This window comes from Symsagittifera roscoffensis, chromosome 4, assembly GCF_963678635.1.
Source record: "Symsagittifera roscoffensis chromosome 4, txSymRosc1.1, whole genome shotgun sequence".
In the NCBI taxonomy this organism is placed as follows: domain Eukaryota; kingdom Metazoa; phylum Xenacoelomorpha; order Acoela; family Convolutidae; genus Symsagittifera; species Symsagittifera roscoffensis.
In genome coordinates this window covers 36,003,824-36,025,711 of record NC_087065.1, presented here as the reverse complement: position 1 = coordinate 36,025,711, position 21,888 = coordinate 36,003,824, and the positions used below count along the sequence as shown (strand labels likewise).

Here is a 21,888-nt window from a genome sequence, read left to right as displayed (position 1 = left end):
CGACGAAGGAGAGAAGTCAGCAGAGCTCATAGACAGGTCGTGCCAGACGACATTCGAGGTATTCTTTAAAGAGATATTCTAAACGTGGAGGTGTAAACGAGAAGAAGGTTTTGGGGGGACGGATAGCATGTTTGAGGGTTGGGAGTACAATGGGCCGCGTCCTTCCTGGCGAACTTTTATCCAGGACTCTCTCGCTATCTAAAACGGGAATACCTCAAGGTCATTACGGGTTTATCTATCGTAGTGATCCTAGGACTGTTCGTGGCGTACCTACTGGACGGACTCTTGACCTTGATTGCTATGAAGCATGGAAAGTTAGGCGAGTTGATGATTTTTTAGCCGCTACCCCAAGCAGATGAGGGAGCTTGTGAAAAAACTTGACATGAAAAGGTCTATGACTTCTTGGCCTAAGATGCGGGATCAAAGACATACTCTTATCCAGTACCTAATACATGAAAAGCACTTTGGCACCGGAGACGACAAAACAATAGAAAAAAAACGAGGAAGTGCGACTTTATGCGGGAGACCTGCCCCCAACCGATTTATGCCTGGCTATGAGGACAGATCCCTTATCCTTGATCAGGGGCACCAGCGAGTTGTGACGGTGATAGACGGTACAGCAGTCACTTTTGCGTTCCCTGACGCAAAAAGGGAGCCTACAGGAGGTCGGTGTTGCACCTGAACCTCGTTTCAGTAGTGAACGGTAGCACACTCGTTTGATGCGAGCAGAATGCGCTACGCAAATCGATGGGCAACGAAAGAAAGATGACAATGTTCATCTCCGAATCGACGGACCCGTGCTTCGTACACCGAAGGGCTGCCGTGCTGCAGTACACGCAGTTTGTATTTGTGGATGAGTCGACGAGGAGAAGGGTGAGCAATGCAGCCACTCCGAAACCTGGAAGATTCGAGAAAGAATGGGCCAAGTTGGATCTGGCTCCAACTGCAATAAGAGGCAAAATAGGCTTGCAAGATGCTGCACTGATAGTATTGAATATGAGACTAGAGTTGGCAAAAACTTGGAAACTGCTGGCTAGGACTGCTCTAGCGGGTAAGCCAACCAGCGGGTAAACTAGCCGTGCCAAAGTTTTCAGTCGAAACAATGAATGATTATCAAGGTCCTTCAGGGTCCGGGAAGAATGAAAGAGGAGACGAGGAGAAGGAAGACCGTCAGCCGGAAGAACCAATGGAGCAGAACCCCGACCAAGTGGGAAGCGACGACGATAAAACCGCAGTAGGTGGTGCGTCTAGCCTGTGCTTCAATTTCTGGGACGAAGACGAAGAAGGAAGAGAAGCGTTGGCTGGGACAACGGAACCAGCTGAAGATGAAACTTCCACGCTGGAGCCTCCCTCAGCCTTTATGAATACGGCCCAAAAGTTGCCGGAGAGCAGCTCTCCTGGCAAGGTTTTATCAACAGAACTCTGATATGGGATATCCTTGCCAAACTGGATGAATGCGAAAGGAGGATGAGTGATTTGCTAAATGATTTAGCCTCTGATGAAAGTTCTCTCCGATCAAGATGACGCACTAACAGAGCAACGAGGAAGTGATATACCTGTCCAGGAGTCGGGACTCGGACATGAAAAATGCGATCGAAGATGGTGTTTGATAAAATCAACAGCATCAAGATGAAAAGGCGGCAAAGTAAAATTAAGGAAAATAGAAAATACAAAGTTGGATTTTGAACCTCCAACAAAAACTGGCAGCTCAGCTAAACAGAAGCGAATTGAAGATGCCGTCGACATGGTACAAGGCGACGACAGGTTGCCTGGCACATCGAAAAAAATGACCGATGTAGCGATAGTGCCACCGATACTCATGACAGGACTGAGATCAGCCAATTTTAAAACCAAGAGGAGTGACCGCACTCTGATTGGAGCCACACTAGGAAAAGAAATCTTCAGCCAATAGGATGACAGTACCCTTAAGGACTTCAAATCATCATGCATGAACCACGGAAAGGGAATTTTCATAGGACAGCTGACCCCAGAATCCAGTGGAGTACAACCGATTGACAGTATCGGACACAGTCTCGACAGACGAACACGCCGGTGGATACATGGAAATGATGGAATACAGGAACTCAACTAGAAGACACCTACTTGCTCTAGAAAACAAAAGTGCCATATAATACTACCTGGGAGGAAGAATCCACGATGAAGAAGATGGCACATGGAACGTTCGCCTTTTCCGAGATGCTCACAGAAACAGTGAATCAATTGGTGAGCTTACCGTGGAGGGCAGTAGTATTACGCCATTCCGAGGAAAAGATGCGAACTACTCCGGAAAGATATGCTGTAATCGCGATACCGTAGGTCAGAACTCAACTGCAAATCAGAACCGCTTTCTGTGTGAGAGGACTGAAGGTGGGAGAGTATGACTTGGAAGAAAGGAAGAGGTCAAAAGAGGAGACGGTGCTCTTGGTGACAAGTTTTAGAGTCCCTATGGTTTGTGAAACAGCGGCAGTAGCGTGCGCGAAACGGAAAGACACTCTCTCTTTTGTCCGGTTCATGTTATAACAAATGTCGGTGCCAGCGTTGAATACCTGTGCCAAAATGCTGAGAGAGGGTAGTGAAGTGGCAAAGATCTTGCTCTTACAAGCGCTGTTGGACATACACCAAAGCAAGCCACTGCGAGTGAACATGAAAGAACCTGTGGAACTGGAACCCTTGGAGAAGATTGACGAGATCCAGAGATTCTCAAATAAGGATTTTAGGCTCACGAAAGAATCAATGGGGACACTGCTGAAGTCCAGTGAATACTGTGGACCGATCAGAAAAAAGTCATACCACTATTTTGTGTCGGGAAATGTTGGAATTGTGCATAATCCTTTAATCTGAGATGACATACTTGATTGTTTCTTCGATTATGAACAAGCAGTGTTGTCGAAATTCTGGTTGTCAAGAATATCGAAGATAGAAATTATTGCTAGTCCGCTAGTCAATTCAGGAATTGTATTGGAGATAAGCTGGCTGCACCTTCCATAGTTTCCGAAATTTGACATCAGAGTGGAGTTCGGATAGGGTCTCTCAGATGAGTTACTGAGAACAAACCTGATGATAGTGTGGGACCTAATGAAGCCATCATGATGCCGGAGTCTGAATGCTGATTCGATAATGCGAGCGACGCAGGATATGCAAAGAGAATTGAAGGCAAATTGCGATTTGCGCGACCTCAATATCATCTACAACTTGATGACTACAGCCTCTAGGAGCAATCGAGAGAACAGAGTAGAGTTGACTGGCTGGGGAACAGAAGACTGGGTCAAATCTGGTAGCTGTCTGGCGAAAGACTGTGGATTGGAAGGTCATGTGTTTGGAGATCTTGCTTGCTTGAAAACACATGCGAGATACCATAATTAACTGACGATGGAATTATAGTGATGAAAACGAGAACGGAAACAGAACTAATCGCAGTTTGTCATAGAGGAACTGAAGTGAATCTTGTGACTGCACTAGGAATCTACAGCGTGTTTGGTTCTTTAGACTCACTAAAGAATCTAGAACACAAACTTGAGATAGTCACGACCATTACTGCAGTAGTGTTTATGGGAGTGTCACAAACTGAAGAGAAGCATATCAGAAAATGGAGAGGAGCGATAGAAGAGGAGATGAACATCAGACATAAGGAAACTTTCCGCAGACCGTCTGGAGCTCGATACCTAGTGAACTCGATAATGGCTCCCATGTGAAAAAACCGATATCCAATACACTTCGTGGCAGTGGTTGTAAAGAGCACAAAGACGAAAATCGATCAAGCCTTCTCAGTGCCGAAATGGTTAAAACTTGCGAGATCTGACAAAAACTATGGAACATTTTTGCGGGAAGTCCAGGAAGAACAAAATACGAATTAGAACCGATACTTGGAAAAAAGTTTGTGGGATATGCCAGTGGGAACCTTGAAAGACACAAGCAGAAAAGATCAGCAGCAACAGATTACAATGCAGTGGACGATAGTGACGAAAACCACCGGGTGATGATGGAATTGGAACCACTGCTGGAAGAGTCAGGAAAACGGAATTGGAGAAGCATGATGTTGACCCTGATGCGTTTCCATGCCGTTGTTTGCTACAAAAATGCTGGAATCCTGGGCGAAGTAATCTGGTGTTGATCTGAGACTCTGGAGAGCTGCTCTCCATGGATTTAGCAGACTCATTGCAAAATCTTGAAATTCCGATGAAAGTTAACAAAATATACGCAAGAAGACGACTGATGCCGTGGTTCAGAGCCAACATGACTGCATGGTTGTACGAGTATGCCAACAAGCATCTGTCGAAGCACAGCAGAAAAAACAGTTTGTACCAGATCGACATATGATCGGAAGCTTTCAAGAAAAGCAGAAAATACAGTTCGTACCAGATCGACATATGATCGGAAGCTTTCAATTGATTGTGACAGGAGAGAAAGTTAAGAATGTTTGAAGGAAGGTCTGGAAACTATTGTGACGTTGTTACTCCAAAACAGCTCTTGCAGAGAAAGGGAAACTAATGTAGACCCTCTACTTCGTTGCAAACAGAGTGTGGAAGAGCAGAGGCGTTGGAGGACTGCCTCCAACAGCGTCAAAATGGCCACCGAAATGTTGCAAGACACAGAGACCAAGACTGCAGAAAAGTGAGATTGTTGCAGAACTTGAGAACCTCATGTTTCAGCACGGGAGTGGCATTTGGAGGAGGGTGGCACAGCAGCCCAGCTGTCTCGAATGGTTGAATTGATTCGTGGATGTGATGATTTAAATAGGCACCAACAACGTCTCCAGTAGCTCAGTCTTGGAGGACGTTCAATGGGAAGCAATGCTGGTGTGCTTGTTAACTGCAGTGAAGCAAAATTTTAGTCTGCACTATACCGATCAACGCAATGACACAGTCAACCACGGTTAGGAGACACAAGGAAAAATTTTGAGGTGGAACAACAGAGTGCGTAATATGGCATGTCGCAATGCTGGACGAAGGATCTTGATGGACTTGGAGCATGAGCCGAGAGCTCTTGATGAAGCCAGATATACCGCTGACGGAATACACTTCGACGGTGTAGAAGGACAAGCCTGGATGAAACTTGCCTTCCAGGAACAATTAGACGAACTTGAGGTCGAACTATTTAAGAGATCTAAAAACGGAGGATATTGTGCCGGCGACTTCAACCTTTGTGCCCCTAAACTGGAGACACGCTTGATCAGCCGCAGCGGTGCGGCAAGTGATACAGAGCTCGAGTAAGCGAGAAACGAGGTCGAACAAATTGGACCGACTGGGCAAAGCACCAGCGGAAGGGTATTTATCCCCGACGAATGTTGGGACCAGTCAAACGGACGACGGATACAGCCTCAGGCACCTCCAGATCCGCACGAGAGAAGTCAGCAGAGCTCATAGACAGGTCGTGCCAGACGACATTCGAGGTATTCTTTAAAGAGATATTCTAAACGTGCGAAGAGAAGAAGGTTTTGGTGTGACGGATAGCATGTTGGAGGGTTTGGAGCAGGATTGGCCGCGTCCTACCCGGCGAACTTTTATCCAGGACTCTCTCGCTATCTGAAACGGGAATACCTCAAGGCCATTACGGCTTTATCTATCGTAGTGATCCTGGGACTGTTCGTGGCGTACCTACTGGACGGACTCTTGACATTGATTGCTATAACGCATGGAAAGTTGGGAGAGTTGATGATTTTTTAGCCGCTACCCCAAGCAGATGAGGGAGCTTGTGAAAAAACTTGACATGAAAAGGTCTATGACTTCTTGGCCTAAGATGCGGGATCAAAGACATACTCTTATCCAGTACCTAATACATGAAAAGCACTTCGGCACCGGAGACGACAAAACAATAGAAAAAAAACGAGGAAGTGCGACGTTATGCGGGAGACCTGCCCCCAACTGATTTATGCCTGGCTATGAGGACAGATCCCTTATCCTTGATCAGGGGCACCAGCGAGTTGTGACGGTGATAGACGGTCCAGCAGTCACTTTTGCGTTCCCTGACGCAAAAAGGGAGCCTACAGCAGGTCGGTGTTGCACCTGAACCTCGTTTCAGTAGTGAACGGTAGCACACTCGTTTGATGCTAGCAGAATGCGCTGCGCAAATCGATGGGCAACGAAAGAAAGATGACAATGTTCATCTCCGAATCGACGAACCCGTGCTTCGTACACCGAAGGGCTGCCGTGCTGCAGTACACGCAGTTTGTATTTGTGGATGAGTCGACGAGGAGAAGGGTGAGCAATGCAGCCACTCCGAAACCTGGAAGATTCGAGAAAGAATGGGCCAAGTTGGATCTGGCTCCAACTGCAATAAGAGGCAAAATAGGCTTGCAAGATGCTGCACTGATAGTATTGAATATGAGACTAGAGTTGGCAAAAACTTGGAAACTGCTGGCTAGGACTGCTCTAGCGGGTAAGCCAACCAGCGGGTAAACTAGCCGTGCCAAAGTTTTCAGTCGAAACAATGAATGATTATCAAGGTCCTTCAGGGTCCGGGAAGAATGAAAGAGGAGACGAGGAGAAGGAAGACCGTCAGCCGGAAGAACCAATGGAGCAGAACCCCGACCAAGTGGGAAGCGACGACGATAAAACCGCAGTAGGTGGTGCGTCTAGCCTGTGCTTCAATTTCTGGGACGAAGACGAAGAAGGAAGAGAAGCGTTGGCTGGGACAACGGAACCAGCTGAAGATGAAACTTCCACGCTGGAGCCTCCCTCAGCCTTTATGAATACGGCCCAAAAGTTGCCGGAGAGCAGATCTCCTGGCAAGGTTTTATCAACAGAACTCTGATATGGGATATCCTTGCCAAACTGGATGAATGCGAAAGGAGGATGAGTGATTTGCTAAATGATTTAGCCTCTGATGAAAGTTCTCTCCGATCAAGATGACGCACTAACAGAGCAACGAGGAAGTGATATACCTGTCCAGGAGTCGGGACTCGGACATGAAAAATGCGATCGAAGATGGTGTTTGATAAAATCAACAGCATCAAGATGAAAAGGCGGCAAAGTAAAATTAAGGAAAATAGAAAATACAAAGTTGGATTTTGAACCTCCAACAAAAACTGGCAGCTCAGCTAAACAGAAGCGAATTGAAGATGCCCTCGACATGGTACAAGGCAACGACAGGTTGCCTGGCAAATCGAAAAAAATGACCGATGTAGCGATAGTGCCACCGATACTCATGACAGGACTGAGATCAGCCAATTTTAAAACCAAGAGGAGTGACCGCACTCTGATTGGAGCCACACTAGGAAAGGAAATCCTCAGCCAATAGGATGACAGTACCCTTAAGGACTTCAAATCATCATGCATGAACCACGGAAAGGGAATTTTCATAGGACAGCTGACCCCAGAATCCAGTGGAGTACAACCGATTGACAGTATCGGACATAGTCTCGACAGACGAACCCGCCGGCGGATACATGGAAATGATGGAATACAGGAACTCAACTAGAAGACACCTACTTTCTCCAGAAACCAAAAGTGCCATAGAATATTACCTGGAAGGAAGAATTCACGGCCCGACGATGAAGAAGATGGCACATGGAACATGCGCCTTTTCCGAGATGCTTACAGAAACAGTGAATCAATTGGTGAGCTTACCGTGGAGGGCAGTAGTACTACGCCATTCCGAGGAAAAGATGCGAACTACTCCGGAAAGAGATGATGATTGGAAGGTCATGTGTTTGGAGATCTTGCTTGCTTGAAAACACATGCGAGATACCATAATTAACTGACGATACTGTTTGGAATTATAGTGATGAAAACGAGAACGGAAACAGAACTAATCGCAGTTTGTCATAGAGGAACTGAAGTGAATCTTGTGACTGCACTAGGAATCTACAGCGTGTTTGGTTCTTTAGACTCACTAAAGAATCTAGAACACAAACTTGAGATAGTCACGACCATTACTGCAGTAGTGTTTATGGGAGTGTCACAAACTGAAGAGAAGCGTATTAGAAAATGGAGAGAAGCGATAGAAGAGGAGATGAACATCAGACATAAGGAAACTTTCCGCAGACCGTCTGGAGCTCGATACCTAGTGAACTCGATAATGGCTCCCATGTGAAAAAACCGATATCCAATACACTTCGTGGCAGTGGTTGTAAAGAGCACAAAGACGAAAATCGATCAAGCCTTCTCAGTGCCGAAATGGTTAAAACCTGCGAGATCTGACAAAAACTATGGAACATTTTTGCGGGAAGTCCAGGAAGAACAAAATACGAATTAGAACCGATACTTGGAAAAAAGTTTGTGGGATATGCCAGTGGGAACCTTGAAAGACACAAGCAGAAAAGATCAGCAGCAACAGATTACAATGCAGTGGACGATAGTGACGAAAACCACCGGGTGATGATGGAATTGGAACCACTGCTGGAAGAGTCAGGAAAACGGAATTGGAGAAGCATGATGTTGACCCTGATGCGTTTCCATGCCGTTGTTTGCTACAAAAATGTTGGAATCCTGGGCGAAGTAATCTGGTGTTGATCTGAGACTCTGGAGAGCTGCTCTCCATGGGTTTAGCAGACTCATCGCAGCCCGTAACAATAGTGATAGTTGGCGTTATGGTGGCAATTAGATGACTGGAAGCTCATGTTAAAGAGAACAATCGACGGGAAGCACCGTTCATAGAAGAGTTGAAAGAACTTGATTGTCTGAAAGATTTAAATCTTTTCGAGGCAATGTGCAAAATCTTGAAATTCCGATGAAAGTAAAGAAAATATACGCAAGAAGACGACTGATGCCGTGGTTCAGAGCCAACATGACTGCATGGTTGTACGAGTATGCCAACAAGCATCTGTCGAAGCACAGCAGAAAAAAAACAGTTTGTACCAGATCGACATATGATCGGAAGCTTTCAAGAAAAGCAGAAATTACAGTTCGTACCAGATCGACATATGATCGGAAGCTTTCAATTAATTGTGACAGGAGAGAAAGTTAAGAATATTTGAAGTAAGATCTGGAAATTATTCTGACGTTGTTACTCCAAAACAGCTCTTGCAGAAAAAGGGAAACTAATGTAGACCCTCTACTTTGTTGCAAACAGAGGTTGGAAGAGCAGAGGCGTTGGAGGACTGCCTCCAACAGCGTCACAATGGCCACCGATGTGTTGCAAGACACAGAGACCAAGACTGCAGAGTCGATGTCACAAGAGGAGGAGATGGAGCAGTGAAAATAGCCGAATGACAAGATGCAAAAGAAAGATAAGAAGCATTCAGAAGTTTTAGAAACTCTAAACGACAGAAAAAGAGAAAGAATTGAGCAAAGCCATAACAAAGAAGAGGGAATTGAAACTCAGAATTGTTTTGTGTGAAAAAATTTGAATGAGAAACCAAGCCAACTAAGCTTCAAATTGAAACTGCAAGAGAGAAAACTTTTAGTTTTTTTTGTTTAAAATTTATTGCATTTAGAAATTTGCATTGCGATCTGAGCTAGTGTTTTTAAGGACACTAATTATTTGCTTAGAAAAGATTGAGCGTAGAGTCCAGCCTGCAACATTGTTTTCAATCAACTAGGCGAACAAAACAGTTTAGTTTGTGGTGACATGAAAGACTTGAGTAACCTCATAAAGAGGGAGGTAATTTCATTGCTACTTCTAACCAGGGAGTTTCTTAATTTTAACATTCAAAACAAATAAAAACTAAATTTCAGAAAGGAAGAAGTATAGTGGGATAATTTTATTTGTTGGCTGGCAAGACTCTCTTTCGTCCCAACTCTTTTTAAACCTTAGGAGAAGAAGTTTCAAGTTGGATAAGTCAGAAAAGATTTTTTAACTCAGGTCATATCTTCAGAGTGCAGATTAATGAAGATGTTAGTAGGCTATACCAATGTAGTATGATGCCATTTGTAGCACGTAGTAATGCGGATAAAAAGTGTTTTCAAGCATTTTGTAAATTTTGTACCATTCTGATGACCGTCTCGAAGTTCAATGAGGGCAATAACCTGGCTTTCTGGGTAGTGTGTGACATTCAACCAGAATGGCCTGACATGCATGGCTGAAATCAATTTTTATTTGGAGCATCTTACTGGGAGAATTGGTGGTTTCAAAGAATTGGTTTCTTTCAAATTGGTTTGTAACGAATTGGGAGAGGTCCGTTTTGCCTGACACGTAAAATTTTAGAAAATTCGTTTGTTTGTAAAGACACGTGACGTTTTTAAATTTCGTGAGTTTGGAAAAACGCGAAAATCAGGACAACGATTTTCTCTGATATAACACAGATGTGCAAATAACGAGAGAGACGACAGAAATTGTATTCGAAAATATTTGCGGAAGAGCGTTCCGAATTGTAACGATTGTGCAGCTACAATCGTTAAAGAGGAACTCCCGAGAATCAGGAGGGCTATTGGGAAGATTTTGATATCCTTCCTGTACTTCAAGAAGACAGCTCATTGACCGGATTCAAGATTCCGGAAGGGTCTCGGGAAAGACTGTATATACTGAGTTCTAAACAATTTTTAGCTTCCCGAAATATCCTGAAACGAAAAAAAAATTACATCGAGTTCGTTTTCAGATAATGAGAATCTAGGAGTTGAGGGAAAAGGTTTTTTCATCTCCAATGGATATGAAGACTTTTATCTACTGAACAAAAACAATAGTAATATGGTAATTAGAGAAGTAGTCCTGTTTTTAGGAGTGAACTCGTGGTCTGGACTGAGATCAGGCCCAGCCATGAGCTCACTGTTTTCTCATTAAACTAATTTAATTTGCGCGGCCTGGCCGATAGCTTTAAGAAAATGATTTTGTCGACTCGATGTTAGTAGACCACACTTTGAATTGGATTTGGTAGAGACAGTGAAAAGCATGTGAAGCTGTGTTTAGACGCTAGCCAGTCGTTTTAGAATCTAGCTTTTTTTCCGTCGTTATGTACTCCCGGGCGAAGGTTACCCAAAGGTATCACGAATTTCTTTACGTCTTAGGTGAGTGAATCCACCTTTGGGGCAGTGTGAGAGTGGGTCAGTATGAACGGTTGTCCACGTGGGCATGTATGTGAAGTGTTTGGTGGTTCCCATCCATATCTGATATGTGAACCATCTTCAAACTCTGATTTGTCATAGGAAAATTTTACTTTTTTAAGGGTAGCCCGCTTAACCAGTTCGATGCTCCTTCCTGTGATGCTAGATTTATTGTCAGCTTTTTTTTCTTATGAGCTGTTTTCCAAAAGTTTAGCCTTTTTTGAGAGTATAATATTTTGTAACTCAGTTTTGATTTTTCTTTTTTTCAGAGTTTGCTCCAACTCAGTTCTTTCTGGATTACTGTTTTCTAACGGATCTCAAATGGCTCGTGGCCACTCATAGTTTCTGAAAAAGCCCGTGCTTCTGAGGAAGTCTAATCCTCCCATTGTTAGTGGTAGTCAAGTTTCGGTTTTAGATTAACGAATTGCACGAACCTAGCCGGCCGAAATTAGATAGCGTGATCGGCAGACTGAAGTAAGATCTGGAAATTATTCTGACGTTGTTACTCCAAAACAGCTCTTGCAGAAAAAGGGAAACTAATGTAGACCCTCTACTTTGTTGCAAACAGAGGTTGGAAGAGCAGAGGCGTTGGAGGACTGCCTCCAACAGCGTCACAATGGCCACCGATGTGTTGCAAGACACAGAGACCAAGACTGCAGAGTCGATGTCACAGGAGGAGGAGATGGAGCAGTGAAAATAGCCGAATGACAAGATGCAAAAGAAAGATAAGAAGCATTTAGAAGTTTTAGAAACTCTAAACGACAGAAAAAGAGAAAGAATTGAGCAAAGCCATAACAAAGAAGAGGGAATTGAAACTCAGAATTGTTTTGTGTGAAAAAATTTAAATGAAAAACCAAGCCAACTAAGCTTCAAATTGAAGCTGCAAGAAAGAAAACTTTTAGTGTTTTTTGTTTAAAATTTGTTGCATTTATAAATTTGCATTGCGATCTGAGCTAGTGTTTTTAAGGACACTAATTAATTGCTTAGAAAAGATTGAGCGCAGAGTCCAGCCTGCAACATTGTTTTCAATCAACTAGGCGAACAAAACAGTTTAGTTTGTGGTGACATGAAAGACTTGAGTAACCTCATAAAGAGGGAGGTAATTTCATTGCTACTTCTAACCAGGGAGTTTCTTAATTTTAACATTCAAAACAAATAAAAACTAAATTTCAGAAAGGAAAAAGTATAGTGGGATAATTTTATTTGTTGGCTGGCAAGACTCTCTTTCGTCCCAACTCTTTTTAAACCTTAGGAGAAGAAGTTTCAAGTTGGATAAGTCAGAAAAGATTTTTTAACTCAGGTCATATCTTCAGAGTGCAGATTAATGAAGATGTTAGTAGGCTATACCAATGTAGTATGATGCCATTTGTAGCACGTAGTAATGCGGATAAAAAGTGTTTTCAAGCATTTTGTAAATTTTGTACCATTCTGATGACCGTCTCGAAGTTCAATGAGGGCAATAACCTGGCTTTCTGGGTAGTGTGTGACATTCAACCAGAATGGCCTGACATGCATGGCTGAAATCAATTTTTATTTGGAGCATCTTACTGGGAGAATTGGTGGTTTCAAAGAATTGTATTCGAAAATATTTGCGGAAGAGCGTTCCGAATTGTAACGATTCTGCAGCTACAATCGTTACAGAGGAACTCCCGAGAATCAGGAGGGCTATTGGGAAGATTTTGATATCCTTCCTGTACTTCAAGAAGACAGCTCATTGACCGGATTCAAGATTCCGGAAGGGTCTCGGGAAAGACTGTATATACTGAGTTCTAAACAATTTTTAGCTTCCCGAAATATCCTGAAACGAAAAAAAAAATTACATCGAGTTCGTTTTCAGATAATGAGAATCTAGGAGTTGAGGGAAAAGGTTTTTTTCATCTCCAATGGATACGAAGACTTTTATCTACTGAACAAAAACAATAGTAATATGGTAATTAGAGAAGTAGTCCTGTTTTTAGGAGTGAACTCGTGGTCTGGACTGAGATCAGGCCCAGCCATGAGCTCACTGTTTTCTCATTAAACTAATTTAATTTGCGCGGCCTGGCCGATAGCTTTAAGAAAATGATTTTGTCGACTCGATGTTAGTAGACCACACTTTGAATTGGATTTGGTAGAGACAGTGAAAAGCATGTGAAGCTGTGTTTAGACGCTAGCCAGTCGTTTTAGAACCTAGCTTTTTTTCCGTCGTTATGTACTCCCGGGCGAAGGTTACCCAAAGGTATCACGAATTTTATTACGTCTTAGGTGAGTGAATCCACCTTTGGGGCAGTGTGAGAGTGGGTCAGTATGAACGGTTGCCCACGTGGGCATGTATGTGAAGTGTTTGGTGGTTCCCATCCATATCTGATATGAACCATCTTCAAACTCTGATTTTTCATAGGAAAAATTTTACTTTTTTAAGGGTAGCCCGCTTAACCAGTTCGATGTTCCTTCCTGTGATGCTAGATTTATTGTCAGCTTTTTTTTCTTATGAGCTGTTTTCCAAAAGTTTAGCCTTTTTTGAGAGTATAATATTTTGTAACTCAGTTTTGATTTTTCTTTTTTTTCAGAGTTTGCTCCAACTCAGTTCTTTCTGGATTACTGTTTTCTAACGGATCTCAAATGGCTCGTGACCACTCATAGTTTCTGAAAAAGTCCGTGCTTCTGAGGAAGTCTAATCCTCCCATTGTTAGTGGTAGTCAAGTTTCGGTTTTAGATTAACGAATTGCACGAGCCTAGCCGGCCGAAATTAGATAGCGTGATCGGCAGACTGTGCAGAGAACCAGAAATTAACCAGAATTTAAGTGGCACTAGGTTGAGTGTCATATAACCTATCTCAAATCAAATATTTTTCAAGAGGATCGAGACGGTCGCATCGAGAAAGAGGCAGAGTCGAGATAGTTTCAGAGGAGCAAGAGTATTATATAGTTGCTTATTTCAAAGATGGAACCAGGGTTGGCGATCAAACCCCAGAAAATCCAGGAAGAAAACAAGAGCGGCGGTCAAATCTGTTTGCTTAAGTTTCGACGCAAATGCAGTTTTTCCGACCTTTGAAACATTTAGACAGAAAGTAGAAGTAGGTCCCGTGGATTGAAAAAGTCAGAGCGAAGAGAATTATCAAAAAAGCTATTTTGAGAAATATATATGAAAAGTTCTCAAAAATAGCTCAAAATAAGCTGTGTTAAAGTATAGGAGCTAAGAGCTCGGATAGTCTGTAATAATCCGAATAAGGACCATTAAAAATACATGTTAACATTTTCTAAAATTGATTGAAAATCCGATCGCCAATCTATTACTGTCTCTACCTTCAAGTCCTCTGCCGCTAATTTGTTTGTTCAACTAGTCTTCAATCTGAATCCCTTCGACCGAAAACGGCGTGAAGATGATTAGTTTTGACTTGGTTGTAAATTTCCTGGTTTATTAGGTCAGTGAATGCGTTCAATATGACTGCATGAAAAAACCACTCACATTATTTCCACAGGAAAACAAACACTCAGGGAGCCAACTCGCTCAATAACTAATTGCTAAAAATATAAAATATTGTTTTCTTCAAAAAAAATTAGTAAAAAAAAACAACTTGATCAAAAAAATTTGAAAAACGATACATTTTTTTTGAGGAGAAAAAGATCAAAAAGTACTTTTTTCCATCTTTATTTTTAATTAAGCGTGCTTTGAAAGCGTATATGAGCTTGTTTAAAAATTTACGACATCGTTTTATTGAGTTTTTTTTTGTGACTTTTCATATCGATCAGTCTATGTAGCTAGATTTATACTTACTCGACGCTGGTGTTAAATGGAACTCTGTAATTTTATTGCTAGCCGGTAGGCTTTAATTGTCTCAATTGTTAAAAATCCTTTCTTCCTGTCTTTTCTAGATTTACGTAAGTGGGAAATGGTGCTTCGTGGATTAAAAAAAGGTCACAGAGAAATATTGAAAAATTGTGCTAAAAACAGAAGTTGACATGAACTGACACATATGTTACGGAAAATTATCAAGTGAATTCCGACCAAAAAAAGATTCAGTCAAGTTCCTTATATGTCTTGAACATTTACAATACTTTATATTTTCCAAATTTCCTTAAAAATTTTTGCCATTTTTTGGGGAAAAAATTGATCATTTTTGGAGGATAAAAATCTTTGGAATGAGTGAAGCGTTGCGGAAGAAGAAATTAGGACGGAGGTTTTGCGAGGCTTCGTCTCTGTAAACCTTTCTCTCTCATTCTATCACGCAGTCATATATCTATCTTTTCCCAATAAAAGGCACATAAACAGCTCCTTCGTACTATTTTTCCATGCTACACTTTTGTGTATATATAACACGGTGCGGATTTGCCTCAACCTAAAGCCCGTTACCGTAAATCTGCCTCTCTCTCTCTCTCTCTCTCTCTCTTTTGCCGTTGTAGCTATAAGCTAGCTGCTGCTTGCTGCCTCTCTCCTGTTCCACCGGCTTAAATGGTGTTCAACTAAGCATTATTTGAGTATTTACACATTGCATAACCCCTTATAAATTTTTAAACAAGCTCATATACTCTTTCAAGGCACGCTTAATAAAAAGGAAGATGGAAAAAGGTACTTTCTGAGCGAGCCTCAATGAACGCTCCTACATTTTATCCCCCGTCAAAATATTTTCATAATAAACAAAAAATAATCCCAATTGTGTTTACATTGCAAAATTCGCCTTCATTTGCACATGAACAAAGATATTATTTTTCATCTTTCGCCAACCACGTTTGTGCATTTTGATTACAAGTCGCTCTTGCGTTCAATATCTTCTGAAAAGATAAACAGACCATTTTTCACGCTTTCCTTATTTCCATGCTCTAATTGTTTTGAGATTGTACTTTTTTATCCAATGGGATTACCAAAAACGTACCGAGCAATATGGCTGATGTACATCAATAAAAATTTTGCATTCGATTTCTCATTTTGAGGAGATATTCTTCTGTTCAGCTTACCAGAACAGAGTGAACGAAATCTAAAACATACTGAGAGAGGCGAGGGAGCTCTAAAAGCTAAAAGCTACCGCATCCATCTTCCGCTCAAAAATCTCAGAGAGGAAAATAGAACTCGATCTATTTCTGTGTCAGCAGGGGATATTTAGTTTGAAACATTTCCGCATTTGCCTGTGATTTGTTCAAATCGTCTTAATTTCGACTCAACGTGACCCATCAAAATGTTCTGCCATCTTTTTTCCAATAAGAGGAAATGCGAACAGTCAATGAATTAAATGGCCCGAAGCACAAAGTATCGATCCGGTCGAGTTTTATAAAATGCCATTGTATCACTTGATGAGCTAAAGGCATCATCAGATACTTCATTCCTGAATAAAACTAAGGATCGTTTTAGTAATCATGCAAAAAAGACACTGTTGCTTACTTTTCAACGAGTAATACAAACCTAGTTATGATGTCTCTTCACCGTTATCTTCCAAGCTGTGTGCAGTCGGGCGGTCTGCAGACGCTCCGGGATCTCGTGTGTTGTTCTTCGTCTCACCAGGTGTCCCAGAACAACATGCTACTCCTAGGAGTGGTGCAGATGGTCATTGGGGTCCTCATAGTCGGCAGCTCCTTCAGCGCCTTCTTCCTGTCCAACTTCCCAGCTGCCATCCACAACACTAGTCCCTACTGGGCCGGACTCTCTGTTAGTAATTAACCTCAACTGCATTGAACCAATTCTTTGTGCTCAAATTCATTTTTAAAAACTTAGATAAAGATTATTGAATCCTCGGAAAACTTGACATTTTGAGCCTTCAAAAAATAAGGAGTGTGCACGGTCTTTTTTTTTTAATTTGTTTCCGACCATTGAAAATGGGTAGGAACTTTGTATTCTGGTGTGTTTAAGTTTTTTTGTCAACTTTTTATTTTCCACGCAAAATCAGCTACCACAAATAATCATTGGACAGGGTTGAGTGTTAGGTAGTTAGTAATTGCAATAGGTTTTTTAAGCTTATTTTAAGACTTGAAAACTTAATTTGACTCAAATAAAGGTAGTTTTTGGAGTTTATTAGCGCAATTTTGGGAATCAAAAACTTGAAAATTCAAAAAGTTTCCGCAAAAATTTGTCTTGTCTTTTTTCTTCAAAAACTGTTTTCCAATTGCATTATTTTATAATGGCTGTTAAATATGCCTAAGTTCTATTTTTTTTATCACAACATCAGAAAAAAATGACAGCAATTTGAGAGAACATTTTTGTATTTTTGTAAGACTGTGGTAGGAACATTCTGTGCTACTTGCACAGTAACCGACTATCCTTGTTCAAAAATTGAATTTTTTCGTTATCTTACCTACTACTACTCCTCATTCCTTTATTTTTCACCTACTTCGGCCATCCTGTACAAAAACAAGAAAATGACAGGAATTTGAGTGAAAAAAGCAGAATCTTCTAGGACGAGCTGTCAGCTCTTAAGTGTTCTAAATAGAGGTTGCAAGAGGTTGCATTCTAGATTTTAGGGAGAGCAAAAGTAAAATGCGATTTTTTGGTAGAACTTTTCCAAAAATTCTCAGAAATTTTTTCTTCACGTTTTTCAAAAACTTGCATTAGATAATCTTATCTAAAATTAAAAAATTTTGCCTGTTTAACTAGTTTTCGAATGTATATTTTATTTTGCTGAAGCTGATGAATATTGAAAAAAATAATGAGATGTTTTTTTCCAAAAAACTATCCCTCTTTTTCAAAAAAAAACATTACTTGAGTTGAAGGTTGTTACATCTTTCTATGATCAAGTAAAACTCTTGATCTTCCGCATATGGCTTGCCAACCAACTGAAGTATTACAACCTGAATTTTAACGAACAGTTAGTAAAATAGTCACGCGCTCGTCATGTTAATTTTTTGAGTTCTTCGGAAACAAAGATTTTATTCAACGGTAGCGCTTGGCAACAAAAAAGTTGTTTAAGGGCTCCATTTGGCAAGTTTTGAAGTCCAGATTTTTGAGCTTTGGCCCAATTATAGCGCAAGTTGGCGTCAAAATTGATTTTAGAAAGAGTCATCTGTTTAGTCATTCAGTTAAAACTGGAAGTAAAATCAAACTCGACGAAGAAAGGGCAGTTTTTATATTGAAGGGCAGTTTTTATCAAATATTTTATATCAAATATTGAAGGGCAGTTTTTATATGCTCAAAGCGCATTTAGGATTAGGGAAAACACACCCGCTTGGAAACATTTAAGTTTTGGGATAGTTACCAACTCTTTAATTTGTTTTCAAAAGCTGGTCTGGTTGAAGAAAACCAAACCAATCAAGTATATTTTGCACCCTCGTCAAAAATCGGAGTATATATCAGCTATATTTTTCCCTCTGATTTTAAATCTCAGTTGTCACAGGTCAATCACAAAAGTCGAGAAAAAATTTCAAAAACTGTGACAGATTACTTTTACATGGTTGGTTTTTTCAATTTTTTCAAAAATGAAAGATATATCTTTTCAAGCTTTTCGTAATTTGTGAAAAAGAAGAAAAAAACTGAATATTTTTATCATTTGTTTTTAAATTGTTTTTGATCACTTAGATTTTTTCAACAATTATTTCATATAGTATCTACCAAGAGTCCATTACGCTTTATATTAATTGAAATGAAATGGTATTTATCTAAAAATGCAGCATTTCAAGCATTATTCAAGGTTCAGTTTTTTTTGTAATATAAACGCTACTGCTATTGAGAGCTTTCTAATTTTCGAGAACTTTATTTTTGCAGCAATTTGATTTTTGCAGCGATAGTATAACAAGCACAATTTTTTTTCTTAAATCGACTTAAGATTTTTCTGCTCCTTGTCTTCGAAGTGGAGATAGTTTTTGAGTGACTCCGATCTTAAAAAAATTTAAACCGAGATTTTTTTGTCGATTTCGAACCGCATTTGGACCATTCAGAGATTTGCTCCATTTCCGGCAGTCTTATTTGCTTTATCATTTTTTCGATAACGCTCGGATTTCCTGAATGAAAATATCAAATCTAATTTTAGGAATTCAAACATATGATATGTCCGGAAATCTTAAAACTTATCTCGTAATTTTTACTCAACCCAACTTAATAATGAAAAAAAATTTTGTCTAGCAAAAATCAAAAATTGATATTAAATAAATTTTAAATTTAATAAATATTATATCAATATTACAAAAATTGAGATCAGAAAAATATTAATTTTTTTGAATAGTTTTCTTATGTAATATAAAAACTAATATTGTATCAATCTTAAGGCGGCAGCGCGCGTCAAGAAATGCTATTTTTGGTGAGGTTCGTTTAAAAAGGGCTCAAGAAATGCATTTTAGGCACTTTATTTTAAGAGAGGTCGTAAGACTAATACGGTTGATTTAAAAATGGACGATAATAAATGTTCGACTCGAAGAAAGAAAACAAGAAGGACGACAAAAAAGAGCGAAAAAAGGACGATAAAAAAGGGCGACAAAGGACAAGAAAAGCTCAGATCCATCACTGGATGAGTAATTAAAATCATAAAAACAGTTTTATGATTTAAATTATAAAACATATGAGTAATTAAAATCATAAAATCATTTAAAAAATCATCAAATTGAGTTAGGACCGAGTTGGTTAACTCATAGAGTAATTTCGGATAGGGTACACCGTCTGCTCGTCACGCTATCTTATTTTCGGCCGGATAGATTCGTGCAACTTCTTAGTCTAATACCGATCCTAATCTTACTCTTATACTATCTAGTCTCAGGTTGTTTAACTAGTCTCTGCTAGGCTCAATAGATCTAGGGTATACTGGTCTATTGCGGCTGTTGAAGTGCTCGGGAGAGTCCAACTAATTTCTAAGTTAAATTCAAATCTCTCTGGTGCTGAAATTACAAGTAACTTCAGCACTTACAAATAAGTGGGTTGTTCGTTAGATGGATCATGATTGGTTAATATTAAATACTTTACATTGGTAAAACATTTAATTTATCCAATCATAAAATGTAGTTTAGATCAGGTTCCACCCATCCGGGTTTTACAGAGTTTTTTAGAATAGTTCTTCTGCAATTCGAAGGATGGATGATGGACATTTGTTTTTGGCGAACATCATAATTTTCTTCCGTTTCCTCTTTTGTTAGGGAAGTTCCAGGAAGCTGGAGTTAGAGACATAAGACGTTGTGTTCTTCTTGTGACAACGACTAAGTCTTCGCAACAAACTCAAATCTGATTTCAGAATGGTTGGCTATGTCAGGTTTTTCTGTTCTTCGTGGAGAACTTCTTTTGTGTCTGATCTAGCTTGGGAATGGCGTGGAGATTGTGCGTGGAGGGGATGCCTGGTTACTCGGATCTGTACGTATACTTGAACATCGAGGTGGTCATTGGTCTAGTTCAATGAAGTCCTTTTCTGCGAGGTCAAGTCGTACTCTAAATCCTTTGAGTTGTGATTGTGAGCGGCATAACGATTGTAGTTGGTCATTCTCTCTCGAGTGTAGTGGGGTCGTCTTGTCTTTTGATGTTCGTCCTTGGTGTTGTATTCTGATCTATATATTGCATCATGTGATTTTACATTTTATAAAACTTTTATTAGTTTAATATTTTTTAATAATGATTTTAGTTAGTTGTTTTCACAAAAGCTTTTTGTTTTAGTTCGGTTATTTTGAAGAGTTACTCACCCTTGAGTAGCTCTTATTAAAAATAGAGGTGTGGTCACAAAGCGTGGATGTAGCGCGGTGGGTTAGGCCGGCTATAGAGCATGCTCAGGACGTCCTTCCTGGTGGGTTTAGGCCAGGAGTGGGAGTATGATTTCATGCGGTTTTTGTGAGGGGTCCTGTTATGTGACAACGTTTTATGTTGGGTTTGTTGTGGTTTTTCTTATGTCTTGTTGGTTATGTCCTTTTTCCAAAAATCAAATTGTTTGTGGTATGGGTTTGTCTTTCGACTTTTTTGTGTTTTATTATTTCTTTCTTAGACTTTATAATAGTCTTCAAAAGAATAAATTATCCAGTTTTAAACTGGGTTAATCCGGTTTGGGTACCGTTGGTTTCCTTTTCTTAGTCATGCTGTTATTCTATGATTTGTGGTATTTAGTAAGCTGCGTTGGTTAGTTTTGTTTAGTATATGATTCCTTTCCAACCGGGTTAAAGGAAAATTTGAAACATGTTATTTTATGTTAGAGTTGTTGAGTGTGAAAACTTGAAACTGAAATTCATTATTTTAAACAATTCTTCGTGGGCGAGCTGTGCGAGTGTGGATAGAATTTCTGTGCGAATAAATGAAAATATCAAAAGGTTAGTACAGCATTTGCATTTATTTAATTTACTACATAGAATTTAGAAATTTACTGCTAGTCATGGGGGAATATTAAGATACAAATTTTCATCATAATTAGATTTACTGCTTTGGGGGAAAATATTATAGATGAATTTACTGCATTGATATTAAATTTAGAAATTTATAAGTGTAAGAGATTAATATAATTTTAAAATTGTTTGATGAAAATTGTAATTTTTATTGTTTCTTTTGTGGTTTTTGTAGGTGATTGTCGGATGAAAGCTAAAAATCTAAGGAAAACATGAATAAAGAATGGTGAGTTTTTAATACTGTAATTAGTTAGTAATATTTACTTAATTCATACTTACCTGTTAGTCGTCGGGGAAAAACCGTGGGGGAAGATGTCGTGAATTAGTTCTGAAGTTGTTAGTAGTTTAGCTAGAATGCGGATGATATTTTTAGTCTGAAGCAGTGGCCAAAGCAATTGAAGTGCCTTAATAGTGGTTAGTTCTTCAGTGCCAACTGCAAACTCATAAGGTGTGTTTTGGATTAGATTATATAATTTGTGATTGAATTTAGTGTTGTGGATGAATTCTAAAATTGGGATTTCTATAGGTTGTACAAACTCGTGCGGGATAAGGAAGGGTCGGGATTCTTCGGCGTTGAAGGTCTTGGTGATGGGACAGAAGATGTACATTTGGGTTATGGGGTCATAATTACGAAGAATACCATGGAGGTTAGTGTCTTTAATACAATATGTGAAATTTAGGAAAAATGGTGAAGTGTATTTGGAATTAATGAATTGAAAACGATGGTG

General features: G+C 40.0%; 2 protein-coding genes across 3 annotated transcripts in view; one reads left to right on the top strand and one right to left on the bottom strand.

Moving 5' to 3' along the window:
* The window catches only part of LOC134843931 (galactosylgalactosylxylosylprotein 3-beta-glucuronosyltransferase 2-like), a 405,495-nt gene that overhangs the window by 46,164 nt on the left and 337,443 nt on the right, over positions 1-21,888 (bottom strand). The window lies entirely within an intron of this gene.
* LOC134844864 (protein ENTREP2-like) overlaps positions 15,312-21,888 on the top strand; it is a 45,438-nt gene continuing 38,861 nt past the window's right edge. Inside the window, exon 1 of the mRNA XM_063861682.1 lies at positions 15,312-16,535. Coding sequence (XP_063717752.1) covers positions 16,299-16,535 — 237 coding nt within the window. The 5' untranslated portion in view covers positions 15,312-16,298. The remainder of the gene's footprint in view (positions 16,536-21,888) is intronic.